The sequence below is a fragment of the Barbus barbus genome, assembly GCF_936440315.1.
Source record: "Barbus barbus genome assembly, chromosome: 43".
Taxonomy (NCBI): Eukaryota; Metazoa; Chordata; class Actinopteri; order Cypriniformes; family Cyprinidae; genus Barbus; species Barbus barbus.
The window spans coordinates 7,784,793-7,800,955 of NC_136721.1; the positions used below are offsets into that span (position 1 = coordinate 7,784,793).

The 16,163-nt window shown below is 40.6% G+C and overlaps 1 protein-coding gene across 1 annotated transcript in view; it reads left to right on the plus strand.

The window, feature by feature from the left end:
- The window catches only part of plrdgb (PITP-less RdgB-like protein), a gene marked incomplete at both ends in the record, with an annotated part of 111,689 nt that overhangs the window by 39,228 nt on the left and 56,298 nt on the right, over positions 1-16,163 (plus strand). The window contains 3 exons of the mRNA XM_079406022.1: positions 4,061-4,131; positions 4,215-4,435; positions 7,860-8,049. Coding sequence (XP_079262148.1) covers positions 4,061-4,131; positions 4,215-4,435; positions 7,860-8,049 — 482 coding nt within the window. The remainder of the gene's footprint in view (positions 1-4,060; positions 4,132-4,214; positions 4,436-7,859; positions 8,050-16,163) is intronic.

The window sequence follows — 16,163 nt, forward strand, 5'->3', positions numbered from 1 at the left end:
CGACGCGTCAAGGACCCCGGCCCAAGCTGACCTTGGACCCTGCGCCCCCGGTGTTGTCCTGATCCGCTAGGAAGGAAGAGGAGGGGGCAAAGTCTCGCAAATGCCAGACCAACCCCGAAATTCCCTCTGTTGTGCCTTCAAGCACCCCGTTCAATTCCGGTTGCCAAGGCCGGTTTGTTTGTCACAGAAACTGTTGTGAATCACGGGCCCCACATACAGCCGCTGTTATAGCGAGAAAAATAAAAAAACAAACATTTTCAAAAAGAGAGCAAATTTCCTCTTCCAATTACCGAGTGTGTCGAGTCCCCGCAGGGTGACTCACCACCCGAACTAATCCAACCCCTTGCCACACGGGCCGAGGCCTGGCGGGCCATCCCCAGAGTGTCTCATTGGGTTGTGGGGATTATAGAACGAGGTTATACACTTCAATTTGCTCGAAAACCCCCACGGTACAGCGGCATGGTCTCCACCTCAGTGCTGAGCAGCAACTCCCACGTTCTGAGAGCCGAGGTAAAGAATTTGCTGGCAAAAGGAGCTATAGAGATTCCCCCAGCTCAGAGCGAGTCAGGCTTCTACAGCCGTTATTTCCTCGACCCCAAAAAGGATGGCGGCCTCCGGCCCATCCTCGATCTCAGACGTCTGAACCATGCCCTCATGAGACGGCCGTTCAGAATGACTACACTGAAGCAGATCCTCTCACAAATTCGCCCAGAGGACTGGTTCTTTTCGCTGGATCTGAAAGACGCTTACTTTCACATCCAGATAGCCCCCCGTAAAAAACGATTCTTGAGATTCGCCTTTGAGGGAGTGGTTTATCAATACACGGTCCTGCCCTTTGGGCTGGCTCTAGCTCCCCGCACTTTTACGAACTGCATAGACGCGGCTCTCTCCCCTCTGAGACAGATGGGAATCCCTGTCCTGAATTACCTCAACGACTGGATCATTGTAGCACAGTCGAAGGCAGAGCTGATAGCCCACAGGTCCCTCCTCCTCAGTCACTTGGAGGGCCTGGGACTCAGGATCAATTTGGCCAAGACCTCCCTGTCCCCCTGCCAATGAACTTCGTTCCTGGGGACAGTTTTCGACTCAGCCCACATGAAGGCGAAAGTCGCACCAGATCGCGTTCTGGCCATACGGCAGCTCGCGGCTTCCTTCAGAATTGGAGCCTTCTACCCACTCAAATCGTTTCAGAGGCCTCATGGCCTCCATATCGCCAGTTCTTCGGTTGGGCCTTCTCAGGATGAGACCCCTTCAGTACTGGCTGAAACCTTTAATTCCGCCTCATGCGTGGCGTCATGGATGCATTCCTCAAGTAATCAGGCTAATCAGGGAACACAAGCACAAAGTGCTGGCCCCACTCTGGAAGAACCATCATTGGATCTCAGAGCTATCTCAGCTGCTAATAGCGGCTTCATGGCCCATTCCCCTGAGACGAGACCTCCTCTCTCAGACGAACAGAACGATCTGGCACCCCCAGCCCGGGCTGTGGGACCTGCATCTATGGGCACTCGATGGGAATCAATAGATCTCCTCGAGAATGTCCTAAATACCATTGAACAGGCTAGAGCCCCATCCATGAGACGCCTCTACGCTCTTAAGTGGTCGGTTTTCTCCACCTGGTGTCAAGCCCACGGCGAGGAGCCGACAACATGTGACATATCAGTGATATTGTCCTATTTACAAGAGATGTTGGATAAGGGTCGTGCCCCTTCCACGCTCAGAGTCTATGTGGCAGCTATAGCAGCTTCTCACGCTTCTATAGCCGGACAGTCGGTGGGCCAGAGCAACCTGGTTGTCCGTTTCCTGAGGGGTTCTAGGAGGCTCCATCCGCCCGACCCCTCACAGTCCCTGCATGGGACTTGCCCACGGTCTTGAGAGCCCTCAAAGGCGCCCCCTTTGAGCCACTACAATCTGCAAGCTTAAAAACACTTTCGCTCAAGACCGCTCTGCTGCTGGCGCTAGCATCGGCCAAGCGAGTAGGTGACTTGCAGGCTCTCTCTGTAAACCCTGCCTGTCTTGAGTTTTGGCCTAACGACTCTAAGGACGTCCTAAAGCCAAGACATGGCTATGTCCCTAAGGCGCTCTACACTCTGTTTAGGGCCCAGGTTATTACACTCTCTGCGCTCCCCCCTTCTGAGGAGGACCGGGAGTTCAACCTTCTCTGCCCGGTCAGGGCACTGATAACTTACGTTGTGCGTTCCGCGCCCTTTAGGCAATCGGAACAACTCTTTGTCTGCTTTGGCGGCTGCACCAAAGGGTCTCCGGTCACAAAGCACAGGATATCTCGACGGTTAGTTGACGCTATTGCACTAGCATACTCCTCCCTTGGCCTCCAGAGCCCCATTGGAGTGAGAGCCCATTCCACTAGAGGCGTGGCCTCTTCCTGGGCGTGGTCTAGTGGTATGTCCATGGCAGACATTTGTGCAGTGGCCGGCTGGGCCTCGCCGTCCACGTTTGCCAGGTTCTATAACTTGGATATCCCGGCCTTACAGGCTCGTGTTCTCTCTGCTTAAAGGGCACACACCTTAAGCGGTCCCTCAGGCATTGCCTGATTCTTCAAGAATGCTCTTGGCCCCATTCCTGGTGCTGAGGCTGTACTTATGACCATTGAAACGATATCTAGGCTGGACTGAACTCTAGGAGCTCGGTCCTCATGCCTCCTGCAGGATTCTTCCTGCTCATAATTGGTCCCTCTGAGCCTTATTGCTCAAGGCCAGTTTATGTTGGTCGTTTCTCTTCATGGCATGGCGGGATTGTATTTGTTCCCCATAGTGTCTAGCGACGCAGTACAGGTAGAGTATCGATAGGGAACGTACTCGGTTACTAACTTACCCTCAGTTCCCTGAGATACGGGAACGAGTACTGCGTACCGTGCCATGCCATTCAGCTGCACGACTCAGGTCGTCGCTTCAGTCGAATTGGCCTGATTTCCTATGGCGAAGCGCCCGCTTATATAGCTAGATGGCCCCGCCCTTTCTGGCAGGCTCTGGCGGGCTTTGCTGCCATAGGCTCGTGCAGCGCCACTGACGAGCCATAGGTTCATTTTTATTTACTGCACGAACCAATGGCCGTGCAGTCACACTACGTGATTGAAAAAGTCTTCAGTCCTCGGAGAAAAAGGAGTTTTTCCCCATAGCGTCTAGAGACGCAGTACTCGTTCCCGTATCTCAGGGAACCGAGGTTACGTTAGTAACCAAGTATGTTCGTTTTTTTTTTTTTAAAGAAAACAAGCAGTTAGTAAATTAATAGAGTGCAAGTCTAAAAGGGACACGTTTTAATTTTTTATTTTTATAAGAATAGAATTAGAATAGAGAGTGCTAGAGTTAGAGGGTCAAATAAAGATGGAAGAGATGTGTTTTTATCCGATTCTTGAAGATGGCTAAGGACTCGGATTGCTCGGATTGTGTTGGGCAGGTCATTCCACCAGGAGGGAACATTTAATTTAAAAGTTTGTGAAAGTGATTTTGTGTATAATATATAATATGAGGATATATAATATGATATATAATATAATATGAGTATGTACAATATAATATACAATATATAATATGAGGATGCGCCATGCTAGCGCCTATGTAAACATGTTGCATCCAATCAATGATGGTGACACTGCAAATAAAAATGTTTACCCAGTTTAGGAATGTACAGTGTAAATGTCATCTTTTGATTACCCAGGATTTATAGTTAAACCTGGCTAAATTATAAGCAGTATGAAGCATGAAGCAAGATAACCCTGGATTTAATTATTTATAATTATTTATAATTTATAATAATTATGGGGTTATTTATAGTGTGAAAAGCCCTTAAAGAGTGAGAGAATGCAGTAATGAAGAAGACTTGTATAGTAGTATACAACAATATTGTAGTAACTGAATTTAAAAAAAATAATTCCGTACTGGTTTGAGGAAAAAAGAACAAAGGTTCTTCTTAGAGAATACGACTGTTCCATCAGTCATCAATAAGACAGATGGTTTGAGGTAGAAACTGTAGCTTCACTGCAGAGAAACATAAAGTCTGTTCAACCACTCATTATTTCTATCTGTCCCTCATTGACCACTAGACAGCCTGTACAGGCTGCGGCACCCCCGATGTGCACCACAGAGCAGTGTGGATGGATTGGAAGACATGGAGGTTAGTCCTCATTATCCCACTTCTAATCACATTGAATTATTCTATCAGTTTTTACTAATTCCATCTCTTTCTCCCTCCTGCAGAGGAAGTGCAGGACACAATTGCTCATCCTGGTGATTCATGGAGGTCATATCTTGGATTCCGGAGGTGGTGACCCTGGAGGAAAGGCAGGTGACGCTGCCACTCTGGCGTCTGTGTTGGAGCGTGTGGCGCGGGCGCACTTCCAGGCAGCGGCAGACAGCATGCTGGTCAGACTGGTGCCCTGCCCGCCCGTGTGTGCTGATGCCTTCTCTTTGGTCTCAAAGTAAGGTGTAGAAATAACAATGCAAAGGTCAAATATGCTATTCCTTTTTGATGACTAAGTTAATGCTAAATCATTCTTGCTAGCAGGGTAACTCTTGTTTTGGTTCACGAGTTTGCCTGCCCATTCAGTCCTGCTAGATAATGGTAAACACACTTGGCTTGGCTTTCCTCGAAGAAGGCTTGAACCTGAGGCTTGGCTTGAGATCTGAGTTAGAACCCCCCTATAATTGTACGATGTGAAGGAGGAATGAAAGTATTAGAGGAGGAGAAAGGGAGGTGGAGGGATGATGGACAGGACTGAATGTTTAGGCTCCTCTTGAACTATATGTTTGGAACTTAATTTAAAGATTAGCCTTGTATGGGTTCTCAGTGTCCTGACTTAAGAATTACAAGCTTTCACCGTACAATTTAAAGGTACGCTTAGTAATTTTTTTATTCAATTAAAAAGTTTTAAGAAATGTACAGTACTTTTGAAAATTGTTTAAAAATCATCTACAGTACACTCCAGAGAAGACTCCATTCATATCAGTGCTTTTTTAATGAGCTTATTATATTATTAGTCGATATTAGTCCATTCTTTTTAGTACATATAGTTTTTAATTCATACATTGCAACCAGTGTTGTCCATCCAATTCTCTAATGAGCTAGGCTAGTTTTTATTTATTTTTTAATCAGTCTCACACAGCATGACCAGTGTAATCCATAAGTGATGAGCAATTTTTTTTTTTTAACAAATCAAAAGCATACAGCATGACCACTGGAGTCCAAGCGATTCCCAAACAAATGTCTCTAATGCGTCATTTCTTTATTTATCAAAAGTGAATCAAAGTGAATAAAAATGGCTTGACCAGTGTAATCCAACTCACTTACTATGACTTTCTTGAGCCAATTCCCAAACAAACAATGGTTCTCTTTATTGAATCAAACACATAGGCTAAAGCTTACAACATGTTATACTTAAGACTAATAATTTAAATCAGTACAGTATTAAATGGTTGTTGTTATGACAGCTTGTAAGAAGATAAAGTAACATTCACCCCCCCCCACATTTCTTTTGTATGCAAAACTACTACATATAATTGTTAATGGAAATGTAATTGTTAAATTCCTTAAGGTGCCAATCCCAATACAAGCCTATTACCCTTTACTGACTGTGTGATATGCCATGATTCCAGAATCAAAAGCTTTCACCTGACCATTTCAATTCTCAATATATATTCTTAGCTCTAACTGACAGTTAATTAAGCCTACTGATCTGCTTTTTGGAGTCATACTAGGCTGCCAGCATGAACATTTTAGCTCAGAGAAACTTGAGAATGAAAATGCTTTTTCAAGACTTAAACAACGTGGTAACACTTTGGAACCATAATGGAAAATTTCAAGCATTCGGTTGTTCCCAGAGAACCACAATTTACTTCCATTAAATGAGGCATAAAAGGTTATGTCTAGCGCTTCTCATAAAACATCATACAGAAAGGTCGAAATGTGCCTCCTGTGCCTCTGTCAGAACTCTAGAGCAGGAGCACACAAGGCCACATACCCTGTCAAAGCACAATGAATTTTACATGATGACATTTGGACATTTTCTTTGTAGCCTCTTGCTGGTTTTCCATTTCTGAGTTGAGAGGAACATCCAGACAAAGATTATAATGATTTTGGTTATCAAATATACAGAGCCTAAGTCTTCATTGCTCAAGCCATATAATGACTTGATTAGCATGCTCAAGACATCAAACTTTTTTTCAGGTTATTTTCTTACCTTAATTTAATTAATTTGTTCATTTGTTTTGAAGGAGTCACCTGTTTAGCAATCATTCTGTGTCCAACTGAAACTTCCAACACTGTCTCAGAAATAACTGTTGCTGTTGATGATATAGACTTAAGAAAACATTAAAAGTGTTTTAACAACTCCATGGCAGAGTGCTGCACTATTAATCAAACCACCACATTCTGTGACAGGAAACTGGCCTGATTAAAGATAGAGGAGCTTTAGTATGCTAATTAGACATTCAGTTATTTCTGATACAGAGACTTCTATTTCCTAAGGGACAACCAGATCTCCACCTCTGAACTGTGTCTTAAAGCACATTTAGCTAATAATACATCTAAATCAATCTACATATCAAACAACAAAGAGTAATAAGAGTATCAACACATCATTCATGACATTAAAATATCAGACAAATACAGACAGATGTATGTACAGTATAACGTCAGAGAACAACATCTGGTCTATGGCCCCAAATACAGTAAACACCTAAACCTCTTCTGAAAGATATGAATTATATTGCATTAGATAACAAAATATCAAACCAAGTGGCATCTGCAGAGGTATGATGACCAACAAATGATTTTGCAGTTCCATTTAACAATACTTGATGGCGTAGTGGATAAGACACGCAGTGGATAAGACACATGCCTTTGGTGTGAGAGACCCGGGTTCAAATCCACTGTGAGACACCAATGTGTCCCTGAGCAAGACACTTAATCCCTAGTTGCTCCAGAGGCGTGCGACCTCTGACATATATAGCAATTGTAAGTCGCTTTGGATAAAAGCGTCAGCTAAATGAATAATGTAATGTAATGTAATGTAATGTAATACTTCTATCAAAATTGGCTTTAGTCAGGTCTAAGATACAGTATAAAGTATAAACAGTATAATCTGTTATCATCCAGGTGGATGCTGCACACTGGTGGTGGTTGAGGAGAGACCCCCTATGTGATTGTAAAGTGCTTTGGGTGTATAGCAATACACAATATAGCACTATATAAATGCATCATTCATTCATTCATCTAGTGCTAACAGTGTAATTGCATTTTAGAGATATGAGCTGGTTCTTTTTAGTGAATCAAACTCATACAATATACGATGTTCATGAGCTCGCTCTTTTTATTGAATCTGCATGACCAGTGTAGTCCAACCAATTCCTGAACAAATTACTCTGAGTCGGCTCTTTTAGTGCATTTTAGTTCTTTTATGTTTAGTAAATCAAACATATACAGCATGGACAGTGTTGTCCAACTGATTTGTATATTACTTTTATGAGCTGCTTCTTTTTGGTAGACTGAACTTGTACTGTACAGCCATGAAATTGCATTGAATAATAGAGTCTGAGAAATCTGCTAGACAAACACATTAGTCAGATGCTCCCCAGCAATAATTACATAACACCATCCATTACTGCATCATCACACGGGGCAAGTGAGCAAAATTAACATGACAGAAAACAGGAACTCAAAAACAACAAGAGCATAGAACCTAGATAAGACATAAAAACCTAAAACAAATAAAAAAGGGTGCTAGGGGACATTCTAGTGACACAATGCAGGAAATGGGAACTTTAAACACTTTAAAAAAGCAGAGGACTAGGAGGTTAGCTATTCAACCATCATTCTGTGGATTATCTCATTTTGTCTTCTTGTAGTCTGAATCCATACAGCTATGATGAAACCTGCGTGTCCAGCAGTGTGGATCACTTGCCACTTGCTTCCCTTCCCATCCTGGCCATTGCTGCCCCTCATTACCAGAATGCTGTAGCAGCGGTCGCTGCTCAGGCCAATCGAGTTTACCAAAACTTTCTTCAGTCAGCAGAAGGTGTGGGCTTCACAGGACAGGTAAACATATTGTTTACTGGTGGATAACATTGCTAATTTAATAACACTGTTAAATGATCTTAAAATTAATATCAAATTTTCACACTGCACATTATAATGTTACAAACCTAAATTCACTTGTATAATTTAAAACAATCTATTAAAGTGTTTTACATTTATTTAGTCTAGATAGTATAGAATTTTAATATTAGATATTTATAGGTTATCTGCCTTAACATAAAAATAATTATAGGTTTATCAATGAAGACAAACATATTGATCAGTTTTACCTTCAGAATGACATCACCAGCCTGATGATGTGTTGCAGGAGTCAAGAATAAAGTCAAGAATTCAGCTAAACTGGTCTTAAAAATTAGGCTTCAGCATGCAATGAAAGGAATAGTTCACCCAAAAAAAGATCATTGAAAATTTACTCACCAGGCCATGCAAGATGTAGATAGAGTTTGTTTTTTTAATCTCAAGAGATTTGAAGAAATTTAGCATTGCATTACTTTCTCACCAATGGATCCTCTGCACTGAATGGGTGATGTCAGAATGAGAGTCCAAACAGCTGATAAAAAACATCACAATAATCCAAAAGTAATCCACATGACACCAGTCCATCAATTAACATCTTGTGAAGTGAAAAGCTGTTTGTTTGTAATAAATCCATCATTAAGATGTTTTTAACTTCAAACATCGCTTCTGGCAAAATATCCTCTATTCATAATATTCTCTAGTGAATCTAAATATTGTTTAGTGAAAAAGCTGAATCAGAATAAAATGCACTTTACAAAAAAAACCAGTCCAAAACTGTTTTTAAAAAATCTGTCGGTGGATTTTGATGTGAGAGGATAACAGGGGATGGATTTTTTCACTGGAGGAAGTGCTATTGTAAGCCTTATTTTCTGCTGCGAATGCTCCAGTCTCTTCCTCGTGGATAACATAAATACAACATGAGTTTCCAGGGTGATAATTCACATTTCTTCTTTTATTAAAAAGCATCGGCATAACAGCACGAACAGCCGAACATGCTCCACCACTCGCTTGAGCTTCTCTTTTTCTTTTCCCAAGCGCGCTCTGCCTTAAAGGGGCAACGTGCATGAAATATCTTTCTAACTAACATACAGTGCCCTCCATAAGTACTGGAACAGTAAAGACAAAATTGCTCTGTTGGCCGTGGAGTCAAGACATTTGCAAATATGATTAAAAGATGAACATGAGACAAAACTACAGAATGTCACATTTTATTATTAGCCGTTTCAACACATGTATGTTTTACCAAATAAAAGAACAGCACTTTTAGAGTTCATCCCACTTATTGATGTGAGCATAAATATTGGGACAGTTGAACATAAGGCAGATATAAAAGATGAAAAGCTATTATTTAGTTGCAGATCCCTTGCACACAATCACAACAGCGAGTCTGTGACCTTGGTCTCATCCTTTGAAATACTTTTCCCAGAATTTAATGCAGCCAATTCCAATTTTTGTTTGTTTTTGGGAGTTTCTGCCTTTACTCTCCTCTTCAGTTGGTGAAATTCATGTTCAATCGGATTTAAATCTTTAGATTGACTTGGGAAATCTAAGACTTTCCATTTCTTTTCCCTTATAAATTCCTTGACTGAACTGGCAGGGTGTTTTGGGTCATTGTCCTGATGCAATATGAAGCACTTCCCAATGAATCTGGTGGCATTTTCTTGAATATTGGTAGGCAAGATGGTTTTGTTTGGATGTTGTTTTCTTAGCCGATCAGGTAGTTGTTGGTTGCTGGTGGTTTCCAAACTCTTGATTTCTCCATGCCCTTTGTTGTTACTAAAGCTCTAACTGACTTCCTCCTTTCTTTTACCATCCAAATTGCTTGCTTTTCTCTTAAAGTCAGCTCCCTCGTCTTCATCCTGGTTTGTGTGTGTCATCATCGATTGCAAGATTCAGATTACAGAAGTAATGGATATAACTGATTCGACACATTCCCTGCTTTTAATATCTGAAGAATTAATGCAACAGGACACAGCTGATCACTTAGAAAGACCTGTGAGGCAACTGTTCCAATACTGATGCTCACATCAGATATGGGGATGAGACTCTAAAAGTGCTGAACTTCTTAGCTGGTAAAACATCTGTGTGTTGAATCGCCCAATAATAAAATGTGACATTCTGTAGTTTTGTTTCATATTCATCTTTTAATCATATTTGTAAATAATATGATTTTGTATTATGGTAATTTTGTCTTTACTGTTCCAATACTTTTGGAGGGCACTGTATATAAAACTATGCATTGACATAAATATGTATTTGTATGAAAATACATGAAAATCTTACTAAAAAGATTCATCAATATTTCGTATTCTTTTTTCTTTTTATAAACCATGAATTGACAAAAAGTTAAATAAAACAATGAATTCAACATAAGGTTACAGTCTTCTCCTGCATTAAGTCAAGTCAAGTCACCTTTATTTATATAGCACTTTATTTATATAACAATACAGATTGTGTGTGACTTAACAGTATCAAATGGGAGGATAGAGTGTCAGTAAGACTCCTATAACACAAGACTGTTTGAAAACTCATGTGCATTATACTGTACAGTAAAAGCACCATGCACAGACAACCAATATATACATAACTCATCAACAAAAAAAATCTTTAAACTTTTCAGGTTTTTTAACCATGCGTCCACTACGGGTTAGTTGCGGTGCATTCGCTGAAGGCAATATGGCCCAGGGGGGACCACTGAGATGTGGCACAATGTCGGGTTCAGACAACAAAGCAGTTGGATTTGAACATTCAGCCCTTGCATTAGTAGTAGTAGTATGTTTTTTAGTTAGGTTAGGTACGTACGATGGTGTAGAAGAAGGGGCTGTAAGGGAAATGGCTCAATTTAGCTCAAAGGGAATCATTTATGATTGTATAGGGAATTTGGACAGAATCACTGTTTTACAGCTGATCACTGAGTCAGCCAGCGATTCACTGAACGAGCCGTATAACATCAACTCTGCACTGGATATTAAAATCCAAAATATAGTGAAAAGACTATTAAATAGCACAGTAACAAGATCGGCAGTTTAAGACATTAACTTGTAAGCACAAAACACAAGATACTTCTCTTTTCAATATAAAAGACTTTATTGGATAAATCTAAGACATGTAAACTAATCTAACACATGAACACACGCATTCACACAAGTTGCAGAAAGAGAGAAAGTGAGGAAAGGATGTTTAAAAAAGGAGTTTAAGAGGATGAAAATGTGAAATCCCAAGTTTATAGCAGTATGTGAAATTGCATATAGACCCGAACAATCATCAATCACTTAATTAACCCTTGCCTTGAGTTTCTCAGTGAGGCTAACATTTATATTAAATGCACCAGTTCAGCTAGAATCTGGAGGTTACTTGTGTTGCCTTTGTGTTAAAGGTTTCCCAAGGTTGCTGATTGGCTGAAAGTTCAGTGGTCGTTTGTAGTGAAGTCTTGGGCGTTGGCTCTTGGCTGAAGTTGCGGAGTTGTGGGCTGGTTGAAGTTTTAGACGGGGGCTCAAGGTCGGACTCAGAGACACGGCGTTGGCAAACTTAACTCAGAACACGAAACTCACAATGGGAAAGAAAATAAACTAAAGTAAAAGAGAAAGGATGTAACGAGACTAGATGGGTTTTCTTCTCATCGTGGTTAAGTAGTAGCTGGCGTGCAGGCTGAAGCACGCTGGAACAATGTTCAAAGAATGCAAAAAGTGATGACAAAAAGCATGGCTAAAAAGCCGACAAGGCAAAAAGCTAGAAGCTAAAAGCATTGTTTGATGGTGTCCTGAGTTTTTAAACTTGGCTTTTGGACACATCCCAAATGGTGTCTTGACCAATTATATACTGTCTTAGCTCGGGGTGTTGCTCTATTTCTTCTCCCAATAAATAAATCAACATGCTATCTGGTCAGTCATATGGTCCGAACTTTCCCGCTCTTGCAGAGTAAAATTTTGGACATGATTTATATCACCAGAATATGATACATTTGACAAAGTATTGATTGGAAAAAACGTTTCAAGCTAGAATTCTCACATTCATACATACCAAACATGAATATGAACCCTTAAGCTATTCAATAGTTTAAAAAATAAAAATACATAATGAGTGATTAGAACATGGAGTTATGCATAGAAATGATTAGTTGCTCATAAGTCCTTTTAAGATGATTTTAGGTGCATATGGAAAAGGCAGTTTCTGTGCCATTCTGTGGACGTGAGAATGTGTTGTAAGGAACAAAGGTCAAAAAGGGTTTAGAAGGAATTTCAGTCTGGTTCTTGTCCTGGGTGGGGGGAACCCACCCAACAAAGTCTCTACTAAGGATTTTCCTCATGTGATGGCCATGATGTGCTGTGTCTTTGACCATCAATCTTGGTTAATTGCCCCAAATTTGACAATCTCCTTCCTGAGTTGGGATTATCAATAAGTGTTCTTTTTGGGCCTGTTTACACCTGGTCATTTCATGCATTTTCGCTGATAGGATATCTATGTGATTTGTTAAAACTTTTCCATTTACACTTGCCCACATAAATGTGTAGTTGCAAAATGGATATAAATCTGATCTTCAATTCCCACACTATATTTAAATTTAACGGAGTTCACGTCAACGAAATCAAAAAATAAGTGCTGCATTTGATTAATTATCAGCTCATTTCAAGTTCAAAGACCGCAATAGGAGATCGCACGGCATCAGCACTGGAAAGATAAGTTTGTCTTACTACTTTTAATGAAGATGATTGTGTGTTGAGCGTCTGAGTCTTACTTTCAGTTTCATCTTAGTTTGCGCCTCGGCTTGCTGAAGAGATGCTCAGCTGTTCGTCCGCGGTGATGCGTGTTGCATTAGCGCAGTCATATCTGACTATAATGTCATATAGCCTTTAACACTGTAAGACATTGTTAATAATCCTACATATATTTATTATTATTATTTAGCTTTTAGGGAATCACTCTTAAGAGTTGATCTTCATATGATTAATTGATATTAATCAGAACGTCCAACTTATACCTTATCAACGACTTGTCCAGCAAGCATTGATATCAGCAAGTTATCTATTAACACTTTGTTTATTTAATTCGTGGCCAACGATTAAAATAACCAAATAGTTAACTTAGTTCTCAGACTCATGAGCGTAGGTAAAACGCAATCTTTTTGGCAAATAATTACGACATGTAAAATCCATAGCACAGACAAGAGATTTCTTAATAAAGTCAAAGTTTTATTCACTATTCTAACACAACATTAACTAGACAACATAAAACAGACATAAACACACACATTCGTTGCAATGGGTTGTTATGCTCTGAAGAGAGTCTTCATTTCTAATGCTAGCTTTCCAACCTGAGGAACTCATAGACAGAGAATCATTCTATCTTTACTCTCAACCGAGAGGTATCCCGGTTTCAGTCAATAAAGAGATTTTGCCTTACTGTGCCTTCAGTTGTTTCCGATCGAACTCAGTCTTTCCTTCGGTTCAAATTCAGGCTTTTTCCTCAGGTGAATTCCGTCCTTTGCTTTGGTCGAGACGGACCGCGTGTGGATTCGCTGCTCGGTAGGTCGTGTGACGCGGTTACTCTTCAGTGATTGGAGGATCTCGTTCTGACGTGATGAAGCTTTCAGGAAGTCTATTCAGGTCTTAGAAGTTTAACTTTGATCGCTGTGCAATGCCTTCGCCGTGATGTTAGAGGCCAGAAGCGCTTTGCAGCGTGAGCAGAACGAGAGACGAGCGAGACGTGTGTGAGTCTCCTTTTCAGTTTCAACTCCAACCGAACTTTCATGGTTGTGCATCCGTTTTGTTGTATTTCTATACCGATTTAAAGGCTGTACATCTAATATCACATCATTATCTCAGTTCCCGAAGGTATCATAATAGACGTCTCCATATTTACCTGGTATCCTGAGAGATGTTCAACGATGATCAACAACCTTTACAACCCGGTTTCCGAACCGGCTCAGTCAGGTCCGGGCCTGTTGTAGCTCGATGATAGGATTTTTATTCAAGTTCTGATAACTGGTTATGATGTAATAAAATACTCAGAGTCTGTATATAAAAATTTAACGAATCACCAACACCTTGGTTTCGTTTTATTAAAAACAGTAACTCATAAGCAAAATACAAAATAACAACGAGAAGTCTTCACCACGGAATGACGGCAACGTATGAAGAATGCATCAACCTTTTATAGCTTCTCATTCGTCACCTTCAGTCTCATAACAATAACCTTCTGTCATTTTCCCTTCAGCCCCCCTTCTTTTCTCCACTCGTGCTCAGAACAGATGTACAACTTCTATCAAAGAACACTCCGCAGACGGGGGCAAGAGTTCAAAAGAAAGGGTTAATCCCTTTAACTGCGAAGCGTGCCTATTGCTATTTTAATACATAGGATAAGATCATAACACCTTACATACCTTACACATATATGACTAAACCACTATTTCACACCTCCTAAGGTGTAACTAACACTTACGCTTTGGTTATAGATAGAAGGTCCATCCTGCATGCACATGCAAGATGCATCTCCTGATCTGCAACCTTGTTTTTGCAAAGCAAACATTTCTTAGCACGAAACACTAAAAACCTCAAACAAGTGATACCTGTGCTCTCACACTATACAGCACATTCTTTTAACATAACACCTGACCTTTATAGTCCTATAGCTGGAGACTGAAGCTCCATCACTTCTAACTCATTTGTTAACACTTGCAATTCATCTGAGAAATCACATAGTTTAATCATTCCCCTCATTAATTTCATTATTCTTTTATTCAACACTTCTTGTTTCCTCATTAACTTGAGAATTTCCTTCATCTTGAAGAGAATCTTCTGGCCTTGTATCTCCCTTCTTGGCCCCCTTGCGACGCTCCTTCCGTTCCTGTTTCTTGGCCTCCTTATCCTGGCGTCGCCGAGCTCCCTGTACTAAAAGATCATTCAAATCAATTTTTATGTTGTCCAGGTGCTTCTTGTTGGTTCCAGCAGAGGGTTGATCAGGAAATGTCATATTTAATAAGCCCCATTCTTCTACAGTTTTAACGGGCCGATTTGGGATCCGCCTCCGGGGGGTCTGATCCAATCGCAAGTGTTTCTGTGGGGCGTTTGATCCAATCGCAAGTGTTTCTGTGGGCGGAGCCCCGCCCTGCACAGTTGCGTGTTTTGCATACATCATCTTGTTCAGTCATTCGTCACATGAAACAACTTATTGAAAGCAAGTTTCTATCCATTATTGTAATCATAATATATGTAAACAAATCATTTCCATTCACCATAATACTATTCATGAAATTAGTGTTCGTTTGACACCAAACACCGCGTAACTTTGCATAGCCAAAAATACATGTGAATACGAAGGATATTACTTGGTTAAATACATTGATTAAACCATCCCGAATTCTAAACGACACAAATAGCAGGTGAACTGAACATCTAGTGATCAGGTAAACTTATACATTCTGGAAACAGATTTACCATAGATTTAAAATAATGCAACAGCTTATAAATGTCACAAACACAAACTTCTTAATACATGTATAGATATATTGTATATAGTGTTTCTTTTCTCGAGTATATTTTGCTTCAAATAGCAGAAACCAGTATAACTTTTGTTCCCCTTTTAAACATTCGTTTCTATTTCAAAGGTGTGGTTCTCTTTGTTAGCACCACAGAAAAGGCGCGTTTCCCTGGAATGTGCTGCTATGCAAGGTTGTAAAAGTCTTTGGTTCGAAAGGTCTGGAAATTGTCTTTAGTTCGAGTCGATCGTAAAAACGTCATCCTCTGCTATCGTCCTTGAATTTACTGCGACTTAATGGAGTTAGCAGTTAGGGAGGGTTTTTCTGTGGAGTTTCTCCAAATGACAAGGGCTCTCAAAAACCCAAAATATATGTTTTTCTGGTCTCAGGAGATTTAAGGGAGGGCCTTCCAGGAGGCGTGTGTGTGTAAGAAAGAATTCTTCCTACAAGAGAAACGATGCTTGTCTCTACCGCATTCATGTGAGTACTCTCTCTCTCTGGAGGAAGCGTGTTGCCTCTTCAATTGACTCATTTCCATCCTGAGAGCCTTCACACAAGCAGTCAATTGCTTTACTGAAGTCATGACTTCAAAAGAATTGTCCCCATGTGCTGTCGTCTTTGT